General features: G+C 34.1%; 2 protein-coding genes across 3 annotated transcripts; both read right to left on the bottom strand.

The window, feature by feature from the left end:
* Positions 1-265: 265 nt before the first annotated feature.
* On the bottom strand, positions 266-6,990 carry LOC141406739 (endoplasmic reticulum metallopeptidase 1). 2 transcript variants are annotated; one of them, XM_073992708.1, is made up of 11 exons: positions 6,879-6,990; positions 6,064-6,770; positions 3,809-3,893; positions 3,452-3,727; positions 3,001-3,390; positions 2,318-2,498; positions 2,068-2,252; positions 1,848-1,991; positions 1,037-1,242; positions 694-976; positions 266-623 (listed from the first exon to the last, which is right to left on the bottom strand). In XM_073992708.1, the coding sequence occupies exons 2-11, from the start codon at positions 6,741-6,743 to the stop codon at positions 459-461; spliced, it is 2,595 nt and encodes an 864-aa protein (XP_073848809.1). In that variant the 5' UTR covers positions 6,744-6,770; positions 6,879-6,990; the 3' UTR covers positions 266-458. The 2 variants fall into 2 exon arrangements, with proteins under 2 accessions (XP_073848809.1, XP_073848810.1); XM_073992709.1 differs by lacking the exon at positions 6,879-6,990 and having other exon boundaries at positions 6,064-6,779.
* A 35-nt stretch (positions 6,991-7,025) lies between these two features.
* LOC141406738 (endoplasmic reticulum metallopeptidase 1) lies at positions 7,026-12,741 on the bottom strand. The gene is made up of 12 exons (XM_073992707.1): positions 12,032-12,741; positions 11,145-11,803; positions 10,990-11,074; positions 10,806-10,926; positions 9,411-9,565; positions 8,961-9,344; positions 8,712-8,892; positions 8,470-8,654; positions 8,158-8,401; positions 7,993-8,095; positions 7,624-7,906; positions 7,026-7,330 (listed from the first exon to the last, which is right to left on the bottom strand). Exons 1-12 carry the CDS (start codon positions 12,131-12,133, stop codon positions 7,163-7,165), a joined length of 2,670 nt encoding a protein of 889 aa, XP_073848808.1. The 5' UTR covers positions 12,134-12,741; the 3' UTR covers positions 7,026-7,162.
* Positions 12,742-19,870: the final 7,129 nt, after the last annotated feature.

Below are 19,870 nucleotides of genomic sequence, written 5' to 3'. Positions count from 1 at the left end.
AAATCAGCGTTTTAAATTTGCGCTAAGGCGAGTAAATCGATCTAAAAAATTTGACAATTCGTGTGAAAACATAAAATTATTTTACAAAAACAGGGGGTTAATGTTTATAGATTTCAGAGTTATTGTTGATTTCTTATTTCCATTAAAGTTATTCATTAACTTTTTTCTTGGTCCTGTGGGCTAGGTTCTCTTTTATGGAAATAAATTAAATAACCTTTAATCATAAATAAATGGTGGGTTTTCTGCAAAAGCATTTTAGGTATAGTTTGTTTTGTATAGTTTACATATTTATTTAATATACCTATATTTGTTTCGCATTAAACTTAATTATTGCCAAAATATGACTTCGGAATAAATGTACATTGTCAAAAATTACTATATACACTTTTCTGAAAAATAAATACATACATATATGGATATGTAAATATGTATAAGAATGCGTCACAAAAGATTATATTCTAGAAATGCCAACTTTCATAGGAGGCAACCCAATGTGTGGGATAGGTCCAATCAGGGAATGAAGCCAAAAACTCATTAAATTCATTTGTGTATGTGTGAGTGTGATATAGAAAATGCGCTCCGATGCCCAAACGGAATGAAGGTCCTGTTAGAATGGCCTCTCTCTGAAATTTAAAATGATTTTTTGTAGAATAATTAAGCGGCTTACAGGTAGCTATATGTCTATATTTATACCTCAACTTCTATCCAAAATAGGAACGGTTTCTCATCCATGGAATAAACATGATATGCAAAATATGGCGTCTCATAATCCTCATCCAAAAGGACCCGATTAAATGACCAATCAATAATTTCATTTCCTGTGTGTGGTTCAATATAAATGACAACTCGATCTGCGGCCTTTAGAGAGAATTCATAGCGTATTTTTGTCGGTTCCAGATACACTTTGGATATTAATTTTAATTCGGTTGGTATAATAGGTTGTGGAGGTCTAGCAGGTATCCATTTTGTGGAATTTCTGTAAAATAGTAGAGATTAGAGGGAATATAGTTTCACAAAGAAGACGATCGTAACAGACTTCCAATTCATCCACCTCGAACTATATAAAGGCAAGCCACAGAACATTTCCGTTTCACATTCTTCATCTGTCCAAGATTGTGGTAAAGCATTCTTTAAAGTAGTGTCATCCAAGCTGTATGGCCTCGTGTCCACTGGTTGAACATAGAAGCCTGTATCGTTTTTAATTACCATGCCTGCATTGTCGTGTATAATTCGTTCGGTGTGCTAAAAACAGTGGAAAACAACAATTTCATATATCCAGAAATGTTAATCGTCAGACGCGACCCCAGCAAAACCAAATAGCACTGGTTCGACTTAAAACGATAATTTCATTCCGAAGAATTGGTGAAAATAGCATCTAAATGAACAGGTCACGCGGGAAGAAACGATTCAACTTATTCGATGTCATTCCAAATCACTTGCATCAATAATAACATTCAACCATTGAAATCGATTGCAATTTCTTGAAAGTACTTGCAACTACTTCTCATTTCTCTTTTACTGAACACGTTTGTTATCGAACAGAATTTCGTAAAAGTTTTTACAAACTAAACTTTTGGGTTATCGAACAGACCTAATGACATTTTAAAGTATTGGAGAAAGTGTGTGTCCTTTCAGTGCCTTAACAGATTTGGAATAAGTTCAAATAAATGAATGAAACTTGCAGCCAACGTTTTTTTTCATTGTCAATTGGCGAAAGTGTGTGTTAGAATAGTGCATCCATTTTTACACCATTTGACAATGATAAAAACTGACAAGATTTAGTACTGAAGATTTTTTTTAGTATTGAAGATTTCGACGCGCTCTAAACACATTCGAAGTTTACTTACCAAAACATAAAATCTTTGCGGATGTACATCTTTCGTATATGGAAACCCGACAGGTGTGGCAGCAAGTATTACAAACACTACGCACAATGCAGCGAACATTGAAGTAATTGTTTTCGATTTCTTGAATTTATTCATAATAGGCATCTGAAATGTGCAATAATAAATTGGCGAGTTGTTATAAGTCTTAAGATTGAATCTTCATTATGTCATATCCACTTACAATAAAACCTCCAAAATGCAACGTACACAGCACGCAAAATGCTGATAGTAACAATTCAGGTTTACTTGTGGGGCCATCACGTCCTTGCATCGGTATGAAAAATGTTAGAAACAAGAATGCCATGTAAGTGTAAAACCAGAATGGCATTATTTGGCAGATGCAATGAACGATGAAATAGTAATCCTCTGTAATAATAATAATATATTCCTTTTTAGGAAGAGTTAGGGGTACGGCAAATATTTTTACTTACTTTTGGTAATTTTGGAAAGAGCCAAATTTATAATTACGGAAAGGGTATAGAAAAACAAAGCTATCATTACAAAGAATGCCGATCGTACGCCAAGTCCGGTCAAAACAATACAGATAACAGCCAATATAAGAGAATGGGCGTGCATAAAGGAAATAATGATGTTGTGTAGGTGCATTGTGTTCTGAAATAACAGAGTTAATTACATACTTATTATTTTATTGCACTTTTTACATCTTTGCGTTTGCACGAATCCATATACTTGATAGGCATTATTATTCTATGACTTTATCACCAACTTCATCAATGAAAATCACAGTAGTTTTAACATAACATCAACATTTACATTTCATGTTTGCAATTGGTATTTTTGGTTTACAAATTTGCCATACATATGTATGTATGTATATGCATCGACCTATTACTATGCACCGATAGTTGATTCACAAGCTGTTAATTTAATTCAGGGAGAAAATTTTCAAGTAATAGCATCAGAGTCTCTTTCAGTTTAATTCCTTGTACATAAGATTGCAAATAACGTCTAAATTTCGTATACAAGTTTCAACTCCATTACACATAACGTCATGTTGTGTAACGAAATCTTAACAGCTTTGTTCCTTTGCTCTTGAATTAAATCAGCGCAATGTTGCATTTATGAAGTCAGCCAAAGTTTCATCATCGCTTACCTTATTTTTCGTCCAATGTATGTAAACTGCAGGCCCCATAGCCAAAACAAAGAACATGGGACAGAAATAAAGGCCAAAAATAAGCCAGGTTTCACTATACCACGACTGAGTAATATTCAGGGCATCAACAATAACAGCAATTAATATCGTTAGGCCGGCTGCAACTGCGACGGTAACAAGCTGTGCAATTACTATAACAAAGAATTGCATATAAAAGGGTTTAGACTCTTCCTTATCTCCCTTTCCGGTCATTAGAAATACACTCAGGAAAATGAAAATAATGGCACAGCAACTTGTTACGACGTTAACGATTGTACCCGTTGTTTTTGTATATGCCACCATAAACCAACCCAAGAAGTCGTAGAAGACCACATGGCCTTCAGCGTGTTCCTAAAAAAAGTATGAAGTATTAACGTAAGAATATTGCATATGTATGAACGTAAATCCTTACTTCGGGATTGGTCAGTTCCTCTGCATTCGCTAAAGCCCACGTTAAGGCAAGCACATTATCACCTGTGGTCTGATAAGTTCCTCTTTCTAAATTATGAAAATTGTCATATTTCGTGTGATAAATATAACCATTAAGAGCATGAGCCATATCCAAACCAGGAACACCACGATGATCACGAAAGATTCGAAAATCAGTATCAGATGGCACAAAATTATTTTGAAACAATTCCTCAGCCAATGTTGTGGCAAAGGGATGGCGGGCAGATTTCTTATAATACTATAAAACGAAATGAAATGGAGTTAGTAGGATGATACATACATATGTATTATACATATGTACATACATATGTAAAAATACCTTTATTAGCCATGGATGATTGGGGCCAGTTTGGAACAGAACTTCTTTACCACCTGAGCCAGTAGAATCTAGATTAATAAGCGCTCTGAAAAAAGAGTGGTATCATTGCTTTCGTATATGCCAAAGTACACAAATGAACCTTTTCTTTAGAATAATGCAAACTCTTTATAAGTCAGTTAAGATGATTCTACAGTCTAAAAACCCAAACTTTAAAATGTCTGCAGAGTCATTTACATAAGTAATGCAAGTCATAAGTAATCCAAAATGTTTGACGGAGACTGATTTATTATTTATTTAATAATATTAATATTATAGTGAATATAATTTTGTTTTTCAAAAGAGTCAGGCTTAATCCGATAGTCGTTGTTTTAATATCCCAGCAAAATTAAATGGAAGTGATTCCATGTGAAATCATGATTTCACTGGTTGTTTTGCATGAGTGCGAAAGGAGTCGTGAAAGATCCCATCTTTTTCATCGAATTTTCATGAGTGCAATTGAAGTCGTGAAAGGTCCGATCTTTTTCATCGAATTTTCATGAGTGCAATCGAAGTCGTGAAAGATCCGATCTTTTTCATCGAATTTTCATGAGTGCAATTGAAGTCGTGAAAGATCCGATCTTTGTCATAATATTGTCATGAGTTCAAATAAATTGATAAGTAACCGCACAATAAATTATCAAATACTCATATACCCGAATAATTGTGTACTTGCAAAAGTAATTGTTAAAATGAAAATAAAAGTCAGATGAAAGTGGTCGATAGTGGCAAAATTTATACATTTTAATTAAAAATGCAATGTAAATTGATATAAAACAAAAGAAAAATATATTTTGTGTTTGGAAACCTGTTTCGTTTTGTGGATATTAAAAAGAAGTATGAAAGAGACCCGGTCTATAAACCACGAGCTCCACCAGCCGACCAACACCGATATAATAAAACATATCGAGCTGCAATTATTGAGTTGACTGGGCCATGTTAACAGGATAGATAAAGATGCCACCGGCATATGAATACGAGCCATTTGACGTTATGCGACCCGAGGGAACAAAACTCCAATTGAAAGATCACGATATCACAAAACATGGCATGCAAAGTGAGAGAAGCAAAGTAGAAGATCGGTAAAATAAGTATAAAAGAGACCATAACGTGGTAACTATTACAGGATAAGCTTTTTCTTTTGAAATAAAATAACAGAATTCAAATTTATACTAGATTTCCCAAACGATGAGCTCGGTTCAGAGATTGACACATAATTTATCGAATATTGGAAAAACGGAACCCCCCAAGTTGAAAGAAGTATCTTGCAGTCATCGGAAGAGATAAATATGATATTGCAGATATTATTTTAATCTGCAATATCATATTTATATAATTTTGAAAATTACATACAAAATAAAGAAAAATAACATCTGGCGATACAAATCATCTGCGCATTGTATTCTTATTAATTCAACAAATTACATATTGTATTTTATTTCTGATTGGCAAAAATCCGGATCCAATGCATTGGTGCAAGAAGCCATGACGATGAACTGGTGCAAGAAGCCATGACAATGAACTGGTGCAAAATGTCATGACAATGAACTGGTGCAAAATGCCGTGACAATGAACTGGTGCAAAATGCCGTGACAATGAACTGGTGCAAAATGTCATGACAATGAACTGGTGCAAAATGCCATGACAATGAACTGGTGCAAGATGCCGTGACAGTGAACTGGTGCAAGATATCGTGACAATGAACAGGTGAAATCAGGTGTCACTCCCTTGTAAATTTCATCGGTGATTCACCTAAATTTGCACCTATGACAAGTCACTTGCACCTATGATTCAACTCATGATCTGTCATCGAACATTTTGCTGGGATTTTATTAAAAAAACTTTAATTTATTAGTGGGAAAAAATTGGCGATGTTTACCAAGGGGTAGGGCAGGGAATACAATAGTTTCGATTCTCGCCACAGAATCTCATCAGTTCCCTTGTTTTTTGTTTGTGGATATTCTCCACCGAAGTTATTTTGCAATAACTTCAATCGTCAGCTCGAAGTATAAAGATAAGCAAAGAAAAAAGTTCAATTAGAAGTTTTTCCTTGGCAACTTCACACAACTCCGACGAGGTTTGAATTGTTTTCGCAGACACTTTCGTCGGAGTTGTGTGAAGTTGCCAAGGAAAAACTTCTCATTGAACTTTTTTCTTTGCTTATCTTAATACTTCTTTATACTAATTATCACGTAAAAAAAACACAGCTAATTACTTACTTGCAATACGGCGCCCACTTATGTTGGGTTATAAAACCATGAGCTGCTAGCAGGTTACTTTCCTCAGCACCATTAAATAAGAATACAATAGGGTTCTTTAGTTCCTTTTCGGATGAAGAAATCACACGTAAAACTTCTAACATAACCACTATCATTACACCAGCATCAGCAGCTGCGGGCGACGCTACTTCGGAATCAAAATGGGAATTCACCAACAAATACGATTCACTTTTGGTATTTTTAGGTGCCAGCTTGACAATAACATTGGATACATTATGATATGAAGTGGCCATTCCCCAAAGTTCAAAATCACCTGATGAATATTGAACATCTACTTCAATATCGTAGAGCTCTTGTCGTGATGACGATTTGATTTTTTCAATTTCATTCAATAAAAATTGTATGGCATAAACTTCATTCTCCACAGTGCCAGTAAGTTTTACACCAATCGATGATAAACCGAGCAATTGTATTTGGGCCCGTTCCCCAATAAACTCATCTGGATGATGACGTTCGTCACGTATCAAATTAGTTTCGGGATATGAGAAAAAGCTCGGAATCACAACGATATAAAAAAGCACAAACCAGAAAACACAGAATAACGGAGCCCAGTACCAATTGATTTTCTTGGATTTTACAAATCCCTTTGGATCAGGATTAACATCGAAACTCTCCTTCATTTCTTTTGCCACTGATCGGAAGTACGCCTAAAACGATACTAAATTCAATATACTACTATGGGTAACGACAGTCGAAAGTAGATCTTATCAAAAGCCAACAATAAACGATATTTGTTATAAAGCAATAAAAACTACCGATTAGAAATGTAGCACTCATTATGAAAAGTAGCCTAATTGGGTTGTTGCCCAAAGTATATTGTTGGCTATTTCATATCTGTTAAGATTAAAATTAGCTAATCCATCGATAGTATGAGATCACATAGGAATTTGAAACATCAACAATTTATTTGTAAGATTAGGTTTGGTAAACGTTAGTTTATTGTGAAGACGTTAGTTGCAGATAATACTCCAAAACTTATTAACATATTTTTAGAATATTCAACACCCGATCAGGAAATGGTATCGACACTGAAAATTTCCTAGAATAACCATGTATCATAGGAAGCGGGCCAAGCAATGGGGTCAACATATTGAGGGAAGCTGGCAAGGAATCTCTTAAATTCTGGCGTCTGTTTATCTTCATCATGATTCCAATGGCCACCAATTCCAATTTCTATATTGGGTTTACTCCAATCACCATCCTTTTTCTGTAATTAAACAAACAACCAAATGAAAAATATTCGTCAAGATATATTCTGCCCAATACGAAGGAACATAAAAAGTTATTTCTCTCGAACATACCAGGAGCAATGCCAGATTCTCTCATGTCAATGAGTACATTCAAATTCTCCAAGTAGTGTTGTACTACAAACAACAAGTCGTTCGGATTCCGAAGAATGCCCTCTTTGACATGGGATAAGTATAACATTGTTCCTACCGGTATATTCTTGGTAATGAGCTTTAAATATTTCTTAAGATGGCATAAATAATTTTAACTCACTTCAATTTCCAACCAAAACTTTAAAGGATCTCCATTGATGCCATAAGAGAAATAAATAAAGTATGGTGGCTCCCAGTCCATGCGCAAAGGTGTCCAATGGAAAGACCATTCTTTTACTTTACCTCCATTCAATGGTCTTATGAAGATACCCATATGATCGGGTCCAGTCAATTCAAAATCATAACGTATTTTTGTTTTACTTATTTGGTTTTTAGAAGTAACATTTATAACAGGCATACTATCGAATGCAGGATCTGGCCCAGGTATCCAAATACTAGAAGCTCTGTAAAATAATGAAAGAAACAATCAAATAAGAAATCATAAGTTTTAGGTTAGTAGCCATTTTTAAATATGTATATCGGAACGCACCTTGATTTATGCCATCTATGGTTGTACAGAGGTAACCCACATAACATTTCCGCTTCACAATCATCCATAATTGGTTTAGCCAGTGTCATATTGATAACATGATCTATTATTTGGATTATATTGATTAGATTTTATAAGGATATCGAGACTAATCAAATTGCTTACTCTTAACTGAATAAGTCCTCCTGTCCTGAGGTAATATATAGTAGCCAGTTTCTACCCGGCGCACTTCATTGTGCATATCACGGAAAGTACGTCGTGTATGTAAAATGGAAAATCGTTGAACATTTGTTTCTGGCCTATATGGAAAGCCCAATGGAGTGGCTGCTATGATCAAGCAAATCAAGGTAATGCCCAGCAAAGAGCAAATAATAGTCTTTGATTTTCTGAACAAATTCAGACAGGGAATCTGGTAGAAACCATTATAGTCTTAAAAATAACAATATTAAAACCTAGTTGAAATGGAATATAACCTACCATAAAACCACCAGTCAATATTCCCACTCCAAGAGTGAAGGCACAAATAATTAGGTCCGGATTTACAGAAGCACCAAAACGTCCAGTCATCGGAATAAATGTAACAAAGAACCCATGTGACAGATATGCATAAAAGATAAACGGTGGAATGCCACAGATAATGTGTGGAATGATCCAAGCCATGGCTAAAATAAATATAAATTAATTATTATGTTCCTACTTTCGATCAATGTATTTCCTACGTTTGTTATGAAGTTTTGTGGCTAAGTTAATTATCAAGGCAGTCGTGTAAAATAGAATAGAAATGGTAAACATGAAAGCTGAACGAATTTTACAAATCGTCATAAGTAATGTTAGCGCAGACAGGAAAAGACAGTGGCAATGTAACAACAACTGTACACGATAACCCATTGGGAAACGATCCTAAAAAAACACGAATTTAATTCATTTTAGTAAATTTAGTAAATTAAGCATTTAAAATCAGTACTTACGTCCTTTGTATAGTGGAAATACAAAGCAGGAATTATTGCAAAGCCAAAGAATAGAGGGCAGAAATATAGACCCAATATCAACCATGAATGGGTAAACCAAGACATTGGCAAGTGTATCAGGTCCATAAATATACCCATTAGGAAAACCAAGGCAGCAGCCACTATGACAGCAATAACTTGGACTAAGAACGTGTGTAAAGAACGTCTCAAAACATGGCGCAACTTCAGACCGGTGCAATTTGACATTTGAAAGAATGAATAACCACAAGCCACGATAGCTGCCAAGCAAACGACAATATTCAAAATTATACCCTCGGTTTCAGTATAGAACACTAAAAATGATCCCATGACATCAAAGAAGATAGTATGACCTTCAGCATATTTCTAATGAAAATAAAAACCATGCAATATGTTATAGCGGGAACTCATAATAGCTTGAAAGCAACTTACCGAGGTGTCCTCTAATTCCCGAGCATTAGCTATTTCTTTTACCAATGCCAAAACATTATCCCCAGTGTTCTGCAAACTACCTCGAGGTAGGATTTCCGGACGATCAAATCGTGTATGATAGACGTAACCGTTATATTGATGAGCCATATCGAGACCTTTAAGAAGAAAGTGCCAAATTTTAGTAAAATTAATAGGAATATGTGGCTAAAACTTGCGTTAGCAGAAGGGTACAATTATATTGTGGATGTTGTTGTAGCAGCATATAATGCTGGGTTGGCAGCCGCTGGCCGAAACACTTTTGGTTTCGGTTCAATCCGGCACGTAAGAACCCGCTGCTGTGGGATTGTTTATTTTGTGGATATACACAATATTCTGCTCTTAATAAATTTAACAACAACTTTTTTGTAATTTCCGAAATTTTTTTCTCATTCCTAATTAATGAAAGTTTCGAATTGTTACCTATAATTAAGTCACATCTTAAATTTTCAATTCAAGCTCTGTGCATTGTATGTTATATTTCCCATTTTAGCACGTTGGTATCCAATGGCAAACATAACTATATTATTACAACAATATTCAAATCGCAATTTTAAACTATAAAGCTTGTTTTGTTATAATTTTTATTTAACAAATGAAAATCTTCTTTGAAATTGAGGTCAGTGTTGTTTATTGTTCCATTTTTTGTTTCGTAATATTTCCACAATTTATGAAATTGCATCTTCATGGGATCACCTACAACGACATTATAATTGTATGAATATTATTAATATACTATCATAGTATTTTTAAGACATTTACCAAACATACAAAAGAGACATTATTGGTCTGTTCCAGTACTGCAAGAATCTACTAATTTTTACTATTTATTTCGATAGCATAAAGGAAAAAAATGTTATCGTAGTAAAAAATGGCAGCTTCTTGCAGGTTCTGGAACAGAGCATATTATTTACTTACAATACGTAAAAATATTAACAGTCAAATAATTTCACTACCAATGTCTGTTCCTTGTAAATATAGCACTGAAGTTACTATGTATTGCATGATCTCTTCTTTGTTAAATACATATCTATAACAGTAGGCTGCATTGTATGTATCGCTCTTGTAATTTATCTTCGTATTTGTTGGTATATTATTGATGTGTATAATCTCCACTGTTAGTCGTCTGTTATAGTAATTTTCTATTTTCACATACATATATCATTTCCCGAAGATCTCATTAAAAAAATTGCGAAATATTGGGAAACAAACAATGAAACAATAAACAAATCTCAAAGATCTTCATTTCTTGAATTACTTTTAAAAGGTCGAAAAAACTCATATGTACTTAAAAATATAATTTTCATATCAAATTATTTGCTCATATTTCTACAAAAATAAACTGTGATTAAATCTTACCGGGCACTTTTCCATGATCTCTGAAAATACGAAAATCGGTATCAGATGGAATGAAATGCCTCTGGAACATTTCTTCGGCAACGGTTGAAGCATATGGATGTACAATTGCGTTTCTATAATGCTATAATCATAATGGAAGGAGTGTTGAGCAAGTGTGACAAGTTTATTGGTATTTTTTACATACCTTCATCAACCAAGGGTGATTAGGGCCAGATTGGAATAAAATTTCACGACCACCACTGCCAGCGGAGTCCAAATTTATCAAAGCCCTTGATTCATTAGAAAACACTTAAAATTATACAAAACGATCTCTTAATTCAATGCATCAACTGAACTTACTTGCAATACTTGGCCCATTTATGTTGTGTAATAAAAGCATGCGATGCCTGCAAAGGATTTTCTTCGGCGCCATTGAACAGAAATACAACTGGATTTCTCAAAGGTTTATCGGCTTGCGATAGTACTCGTATAGTTTCCAACATAATGGCAACCATTGCTCCATCATCACCTGCTCCTGGGCCACTGGGTACTGAATCATAATGACAATTTACCAACAAGTATGATGTTCCGTTGTAGTCTTTTGGTCCAATTTTTATCACAAAGTTTTGTATATTTTGATACATATTGATCATTTCCCAATGTACATAACTGCCAGAAGCAATTTGGACGTCGGCTTCGATTTCGTAAATATCTTTCGCTTCATTCTTTAGTTTTTGCACATAGGTATGGAAATATTTAATGGCTCCTTTCTCATTGGCATCACTACCAACTACGCGTGGCCCAAGTTCAATCAATTTCTGTAAATTTATCTCTGCCCTCTCGGCTATAAATCGATCAGGATATTTTGCTTCATCTTTGATGTTTAGGGGCTTTGGTAGTCGATGGAATGCCGGTATGGCAACAGTAAAATACAAAATTAACCATAGGCCAAGGAATACCGGAGCCCAATACCATTTGATTCTGTTGCGTGTGACAAAGAGACTTTTTAATCCCACATTCTGAAATAAATCAATGAACGAAAGCAAGTTATAAAAATATATGTAATAGAAAAGATAATTTTCGTCTTATAATAAATATTTAACACATACTATATATATATCCTATATCAATCATTACTACCTGGTACTACCTGGTGACTTCAGTATGTATGTACCGTATCTTATCTCACATATTGATGTCTACCCTTCGATATCGAAATCAAATATGTATTTATAAGAACAACTCACCTCATCAGAAACTTGGGTTTGCCTTAGTAATGGATCCGTTGTACTTTGATCGGCACTAGGAGTGTTGACTCGCCGTCTAACATTTTTACCACGACCATCCATTTTTTATGAGGACAGGTAGCCAGCAAACTACTTACTTAATAAATCCGCACCAAATGAAGATTCTCCAATCCACTAAAACACCGTATTTCATCAACACTCTAATACAGACTGACCGACCTGACGACCACCACCTGTTTCTACGTTAGTATGTACATTTTTTGTGAGTTCTTCGTTCGTAAAGCAAATAAACATTGTTTTATTTTTGGTTATGCGATAAAGAAGAAATCAATCGGGGAAATTGCGTATCTTATCTATTGGTTTATTTGGATGGATTTAAACTCACGGCTAGATGCATATTGTTTTGATTACTTGATGTGTGTTAGAGTTATGTAGTACCGGAAAGAACTAGTTCAATGGAACTATTCCGAAACTGGAACGATATCCACATCTCGCTCTTTTTGTTTACATTTACGAAATCCACTCGATTTCAACTGTCAATTCCATTGCTTAAACGTCAAATGAAATCCAATGGATTTCAGATGAGATTTCATTTGACGTATAAGCAAAGGAATTGACAGTTGAAATCCACTCGATTTCGCAAATGTGAATGTACTTTAATTTACTGTAGAGTTGGGCAATTGAACGAGGTCGTTCAAAAACGTATGATTAACATCATACAAACTAACGTGAGGTATTAAGTATACGCATTTGTTCATACAAACGACCAGTGTCAATTGAACTAGATTGTGAACTAGATCGTTCAATTGCCCAACTCTACTTTACTGTACATTAGTAATGGGTACTTTACACGATATGTTTTTTACATATGAGTTGTCACTTCTCCCGTACTAAATATATATGAAAAGTGACAACTCATATGTAAAAAACATATCGTGTAAAGTACCCATAAGTAGAGATTTGTGGTGGTTTTTAACACAACATTTCTGTAGCGATTTTTACATCGGACAGTCGGCATCCCTGGTTATTGACGTGTGTTTATGTCTATATCACACCATATCGCACCTGTTCAACAAAAGGGTAGTAACTCAAAATTTCCTATTTTTCAGTAGAGACAAAAAACTATTTATATTTATGTTAAAGGTATATTATACAAAAAAACTATGCCATCATAAAGATATCTTATCCACTACACTACAGCAGTGGATTTCTTTTTATTTCGTTAAGTTTTTTTGTTATATTTCTAACCATTTTTCGAGTTACTACTATTTTGTTGATAAAATTCTTTGTGTTAGTAGGTATATTACTTCGACTTACGCCCGTTTAACTGAAAAAATGGGCGGCGATTAATAACAAAATGAGGGAACAATTCGAAAAACTACTCTTTTGTTGAAAAAATGGCGATGTAAATGCCTGAAACACGTAGGCGCAACTAGATATACGTCTCTTTTGTTGACATACAGAAGTTACTCTGAAGACATGAAGAGTGACTTAATGGTACTTTTTTATGAAAGAGTTGATAAAACAGTGGGAGATTTTTATAGTAGGTGCAGTTGAATATTGTGTATCGTTTTTCGATGAAAAGTGAAAATTTCAAAATTTGTAGTTACTATCCTATTGTTGAACAGGTGCGATATGCTTTTTCACATGTATGACATCAGCTGGGGCTCAATTCTGTTTCTATGAAAATGTGAAATGAAAACTTTTACAAAGGAGAAAACTGTCAAATGAAAAAAAATATAAAGGAAATATTTTTCATTTCAAATTTTCATAGAACAAGAATCCAGCCCCTGGTCTGTGTATTAGTATACCCAAAGTGACAACATACATGTGAAAAAGCATATGGTGTGATATAGCCATTATGTGTATTGCATCCCAGTAAAAAGTTTGCATCCGCGGATGCAGTTGAATCACTACAAGTGTACGGTACATTTGCCGTTCGAGTACATCTTTTCCTATGAATTCACTTATGAATTTCACAAGAGAGCGCGCAGCTAGGATGCACGCCATTTCGCTTCCACAGCACACAGCTAGGATGCGCTCCATTTTCGATCCAAATTACAACTTTAGATGCAGTGCTTTGGATTCGGATTGCATTTTTAATCAGTCTAAAGATGTAATTAAAATGCAAGCCATTGCGAAATATCCCAAAATAAATAAAATGCATTTATTATTTGTGTAAAACAAGAACACAAAGAACTTTATTATATAAACACAAATTAAAAAAAAAAAATCCATTAAATTAAATCACATTTGAGCTTACTTTCTCCGTTCTCCAATTAATACAAGCGCATCTGATTTTGCTTCATCAGCTTTCGACATGGACTCCATTAAAAATTTCCGTCTCGTATATTACCGCAAAAATGTTCGCAACTTAAGTTGTTATTTCTTTATTTTATACAAAATTCTTCGAAATGTATACACTCTTGTTTATCTTTTGAAGAAATGTGTAGGGATCAACCAACTGTTTTTTTCTTTTCTGCTTATAAAATGTATCGAACGGAGTGCATTTTTCATAACTCTTTTGGACTACATCGAAAGATGTTGTGAAATCATAACTCCAATTGCACAACTTCCAAAATTTTTTGCTGGGTTGTGTTTGGTTTACATTCGGCATCGTTTCGTGATTTTGCGCGAAATCAAGCAAAGTCAGACTAGAGAGGTTTCGTTAAAAAAGTTGGGTTTAATTAGGTGTTCCACAATCGACTTTTCCAATACTGCAATTTTATGATTTTATTCTAGTGTGGATTCCACACTGTGGAAGTCGATTGTAGAACGCCTAATTAAACGCAACTTTTTTTCACGAAACCTCTCTAGTTTGACCATCGACTAAGCGGGAGACGGACATGGACGATAATAAATCTTAAACAGCATCAATGGGCGAAAAAATCCGACGAAGTCCGTAAGAGAAAAGAAAGGCTACAGACAAAATCTGTTGATAAATTTAAAATCCTCCTCGGTTTGACAATGGACCGAGCAAGTGAGGTAGAAAGTACTTACTTTTGAATTGTCAAGCATAAAGTCCATAAAAAGTTGTCATTAAAACTCATTACAAGGGTCAGCAACGCGGACCGGGGTCTGCTAGTAATAAATAATGGAATTGCAATATTTGTAGTGTTTTTCGACAAAAATCAAACAAACATTGAACAATTGACCATCAACATATGATTGAAAAGCAGCTGATCGAACTTGCTAAATTAATGTTGCTGGGAAAAATTCTTCTTGCAGCCTTTAGTCCCGGTCCACGATAGAGCGATTTCAATGAAAAAAATTCATGAAGTTAGGCGTTCGTAGATTGGGTTCCCTACTACAGCAATTTCATAAAATTACTTTATAGCTGGTTTACATTACGAAATCGAGTCGATTTCAAACTGTCAATTCCTTTGTGTATACGTCAGATGAAAACTTATATGAAATCAATTCGATTTCATTTGACGTTTGAGCAAAGGAATTGACAGTTTGAAATCGACTCGATTTCGTAATGTAAACCAGCTATTAGTATGGAACTCGATCTAACAACGCCTTATTACATGAAATTCTTTCATTGATAGCGCTCTAGTGTGAACCGGGACTTACAGTCAGTTTCAATATGTCGAACGAAAAACAACTAAACTCGTGTATGAATTTTAAATTTTGTAATTGTTTTTCGTTCGCAATCATTTTCTTTCTACATAAGCTTTGTTCCTTTACTTTTTTAATGGTAAGGGTGGTAAAAGAGAAAAGTATCAAAATTCCTCTCTCATGAACATTTTTACAACTAAAGGAACACAGCTATAGTGTTACATTTACGGTTACATTAGCTGTGTTCCTTTACTTACCTGAGGTTACCATTTTAACCATTTGTTACCATTTTTAAGCTGCAAAGCGTTCCTTAACCCCGAAAAGTGGCAAAACTGGAAACAATTTTTAAGAGAGTGAGAGTGGAGAGAGAGCGAAAATGGCTTTCTCTTCTACCACAGGCTACCAGCAAAATTTCGGCAGGTAAAAATGGCAGAACTGATTTTTCGACTTTTGTTTGACGATTATTTCACAATGAAAAAGAAAATGGAAGAAAAAATCGAACGCTGACAAAACTAAATTAAAAACTGAGAAATAAAAGACGAAAATTGATTTTTTATGTTTTTTTTTGACATTGCTGCCACATCTACCATTTTTCCGTTCCTTTACTTTTCTGGTAAAAATGTTCATGAGAGAGCAATTTTGACAATTTTTTACCACCCTTACCATTAAAAAAGTAAAGGAACAAAGCTATTATAGTTTTTTTGCCGGGTTATCTTATAGGCCGTTTACATATAACTGGATTAACCCAGTGGGTTTGAGTTTCAAATGCCATTTCCATTGCTTATACTTCAAATAAATCTTCATAAAAAATGTTAACCCTGCAAAAAGCTGTAATATAAACGCCCTATTATATTTATATATAACCGGATTTAAAAAACCCACTGGGTTTCAAATGTCAATTCCTTTGGTCCCGGGCCACACTACAGTAATTTCACTGAAATTTTGACACGAAATTATGCGTCTCTAGATCGAGTTCCATAGTAGAGTAAAATCATAAAAATGCTGTAGTGGGGAATTCGAGCTAAGAACGCCTAATTTCATCAAATTTTTTTATGAAATTCATACTAGTGTGGACCAGGACTAACGTTGAATAAATCCTCATTAAGAAGGTTAACCCTGCAAGAGGCTATAATATAAACATGGCTTTAACCTACTTCATGAGGATTTATTTGACGTTTGACATTTGAAATCCAAACTGATTGGGTTAATCCGGTTGCTAGCAAATTGTTAAAAAGGTACTCTTAATTTTTGTACTCCGTATATGCTTAGGGTGTCTACTATATAATCCAGTATTGAAATGTATAAAGTTCATAGCCCACATGATTCGGCCATAACCTAAAAATCGCCATGAAGTACCATATGAAGATCCTATGACTTCCCCCGATGACGTAATTACAGCTTAAAGTACTCAAAATAAGCAATTTTTACAAGGTCCGTCGTATATTTTCTATATTTTTTTGATATATACTCACCATAAATATTTCAAAAACGACTTGTATCGAGCGTACAACATCTCCTTAATATATTAATGTCGAAAACCCCACAAAAAAATATTTGTTTGTATCCGAAAATAACGAAAGTCTGGGTTAAACTCGCAAAAACACATTTTGAGCTATATCTCAAAAACAAGAGCTGATAGAGAAAAACCGGGACCGGATTTGAAAATAACTCGCCGATTTCATCTAGAAACAACTGCAACTTCGTCTGAAACATCCAACTTTTTCAATTTTGTTGAGCAGTGTTATTTATGAAAGCAACCAGTCCAGTATGGCGATTCTCTAACTCATTTTATGAGTTCCCGACAATTGTCGGTAAAATTAAAATGCTTATATTTTCGGTAATTAACGATATTTTTCGGTAAGTTAGCGACGAATAAGGAGTAGCCGTAAAGTTCTACCGATAGCAAAAGTATTCTCAACTTTTATTTGAACTTTTCATTCATAATTTTGCGTTTTAATGTTAACGATTTTTGTCGGTAACTCAAAAAATGAGTTAGAGAATCGCTCTACTGGGGCATGGTAGTTGTTGTTGTTTAAATGAAGTGACTGCGTAATAAAACTTTACGTTGCAACTCAAATTTAAAGTAAAGGAAATTCAACTAAATTAACTTAAATTTATCAGTTACATTCGAAACAATAGGTCTGTTCGTTTACTCAATAATTTGTACATGTCCTGTAACTTCTTGTAAACGACTAAAGGCCTCGTCACATAAGAGAAATTCTGGCTTAATTCATTAAGTTGCATTAAGTTGCCGGAAGAAGCTTTAAGTCAAAAGTCAAAGCATACGAAAATCGTGTTTCAGCACACATTCAACCGCGTAGAGATGTGCAACTCCACGCGGCTGAATGCATGCTGAAACACGATTTTCGTATGTTTTGACTTAAAGCCGGAAAAACATGCTAATTAATGTATTAAGCCAGAAATCCTCTTATGTGACGAGGACTTATAGTACGTTTATATATAACCGGATTTAACAAACCCACTGGGTTTCAAATGTCAATTCCGTTTGCTTATATTTCAAATAAATCCTCATAAAGAAGGTTAACCCTGCAAAAGGCCATAGTATAAACATGGCCTTAGGGTCTTTTACATTGTACTGTAGAGTAAACGAACAATATCCGGTAACAATTTGTACAAATTTTGAGTAAACGAACACACAATATCTTTGATATTCTTTTGAAAATTCATGCTCGATCAGCTGTGATTATACATCTACCTCGATTATTGTAATGTGTTTGAAATCAACAAAAACAACAAAGAGGTGTATTTCAGGAATTGGTGAAATCCAGTGGATTTTAGAACGTGCGTGCAAACTTGCCTTATGGCCAGCACGAAAAAAACATTTTTCATGTTTTTTACTACTATTTTTTACAACGATAACAAATTTTCCTTTATGAAAAACATAGTAAAAAATTGTAGATTATTGCAGACCAATAAATATATTTGTTAATGGCTATATTACACCATATGCTTTTTAACATGTATAGCTCTGTTCCAGAACTAAAAAGTTTTTAAAATTTTTACCACTTTTACACATTTTGCGTTCCCGTACACAAAATTTATATGAAAATCGTTTACGACTTTTACAACTTTTACCACTTTATAAAGTACGGGAACAGGCCATATGTTGTCACTTTGGGTATACTAATATACAGATCAGCTAATGTCATACATGTGAAAAAGCATATGGGTATACATACATATGTGCATATGTATGCAATCATTTTTGGCAATGAGATGTCAAACACATATTTTTGAAAAAAATGTAAATATATGATTGTCAAAGGTTACCTTTTTTCATTGTACCATGAGATATACAGTGACTGTCACTGAAAATGATGCAACCTGAATTAAAAAATGTAAACGTTGATAAATTGAAAACGAGTTGAGATTTTTTAACAATTCAAAAAAACAATTTTGTAGACTGAAAATATGGCATACAAAAATATTCCGTTTACAGTAACGTTATACTAAAATTTTTTCATGGTCATTTTTTGGAATATAACTTCAAAAACTAGAAATTTCTACCAAATTGACTACAAAGGGACATTTATTACAATCATGCCAAAATTACGTCAGGAACATAATTTTTTATATAGGAATCAATGACAAAGCTACTGAAAACAATAGGGAACCAATTATTCCACCATTCTGATTACTAAAATGGCATAAAAAGCGAAAAATTTGGAAATTATAAATCGATTATTGTGGTGCATCATTTTCAATACATTTATAATATACTAGCAAAGTGCCCGCTACTTTGTAAGCGGAAAAGGAATAATATACAAATAAACAATATTGCATGCTGCGTGTGTGTTAAAAAAAAAAAAAAAAGCATCAAGGCCTACATAAGGTCAGCCAATAAGTCCAGCTGATTATTATGTTTGATGTCAAAAACATTATTGTGATTTAAAATACAAAGAAACTAAAATCACAATAATGTAAAATCTATTATGTTTGTTGTCAAGTGTTGTTAACAGGCTACCACCTTCTGTAGGCCTTGACATGTATTTCAAATTTAAAAAGATGCATTTTGTTTTTGTTTTATTGAACGTACACGCAACACGCAAAGTTATAGGTTTTGGCCATATCATATAACAAGGTTGTTGTTTTCTTTTTGCTAACGAAACGCAGAGCGCAGAGCTTCTTTCAGAAATAAAAAAACCGGCAAACGACATACGTACATATTCTGGTAATACTCTGCTTGTCAAAAAAGCATATCCATGTCCTTGCTGTGCAGAAATAACGGTTACTTGTCACTACCGAAAATTGAAAAGA

This window comes from Musca autumnalis, unplaced genomic scaffold (genome assembly GCF_047663935.1).
Source record: "Musca autumnalis isolate F117 unplaced genomic scaffold, ASM4766393v1 scaffold_5, whole genome shotgun sequence".
In the NCBI taxonomy this organism is placed as follows: domain Eukaryota; kingdom Metazoa; phylum Arthropoda; class Insecta; order Diptera; family Muscidae; genus Musca; species Musca autumnalis.
This window is presented reverse-complemented; position numbering and strand designations above follow the sequence as displayed.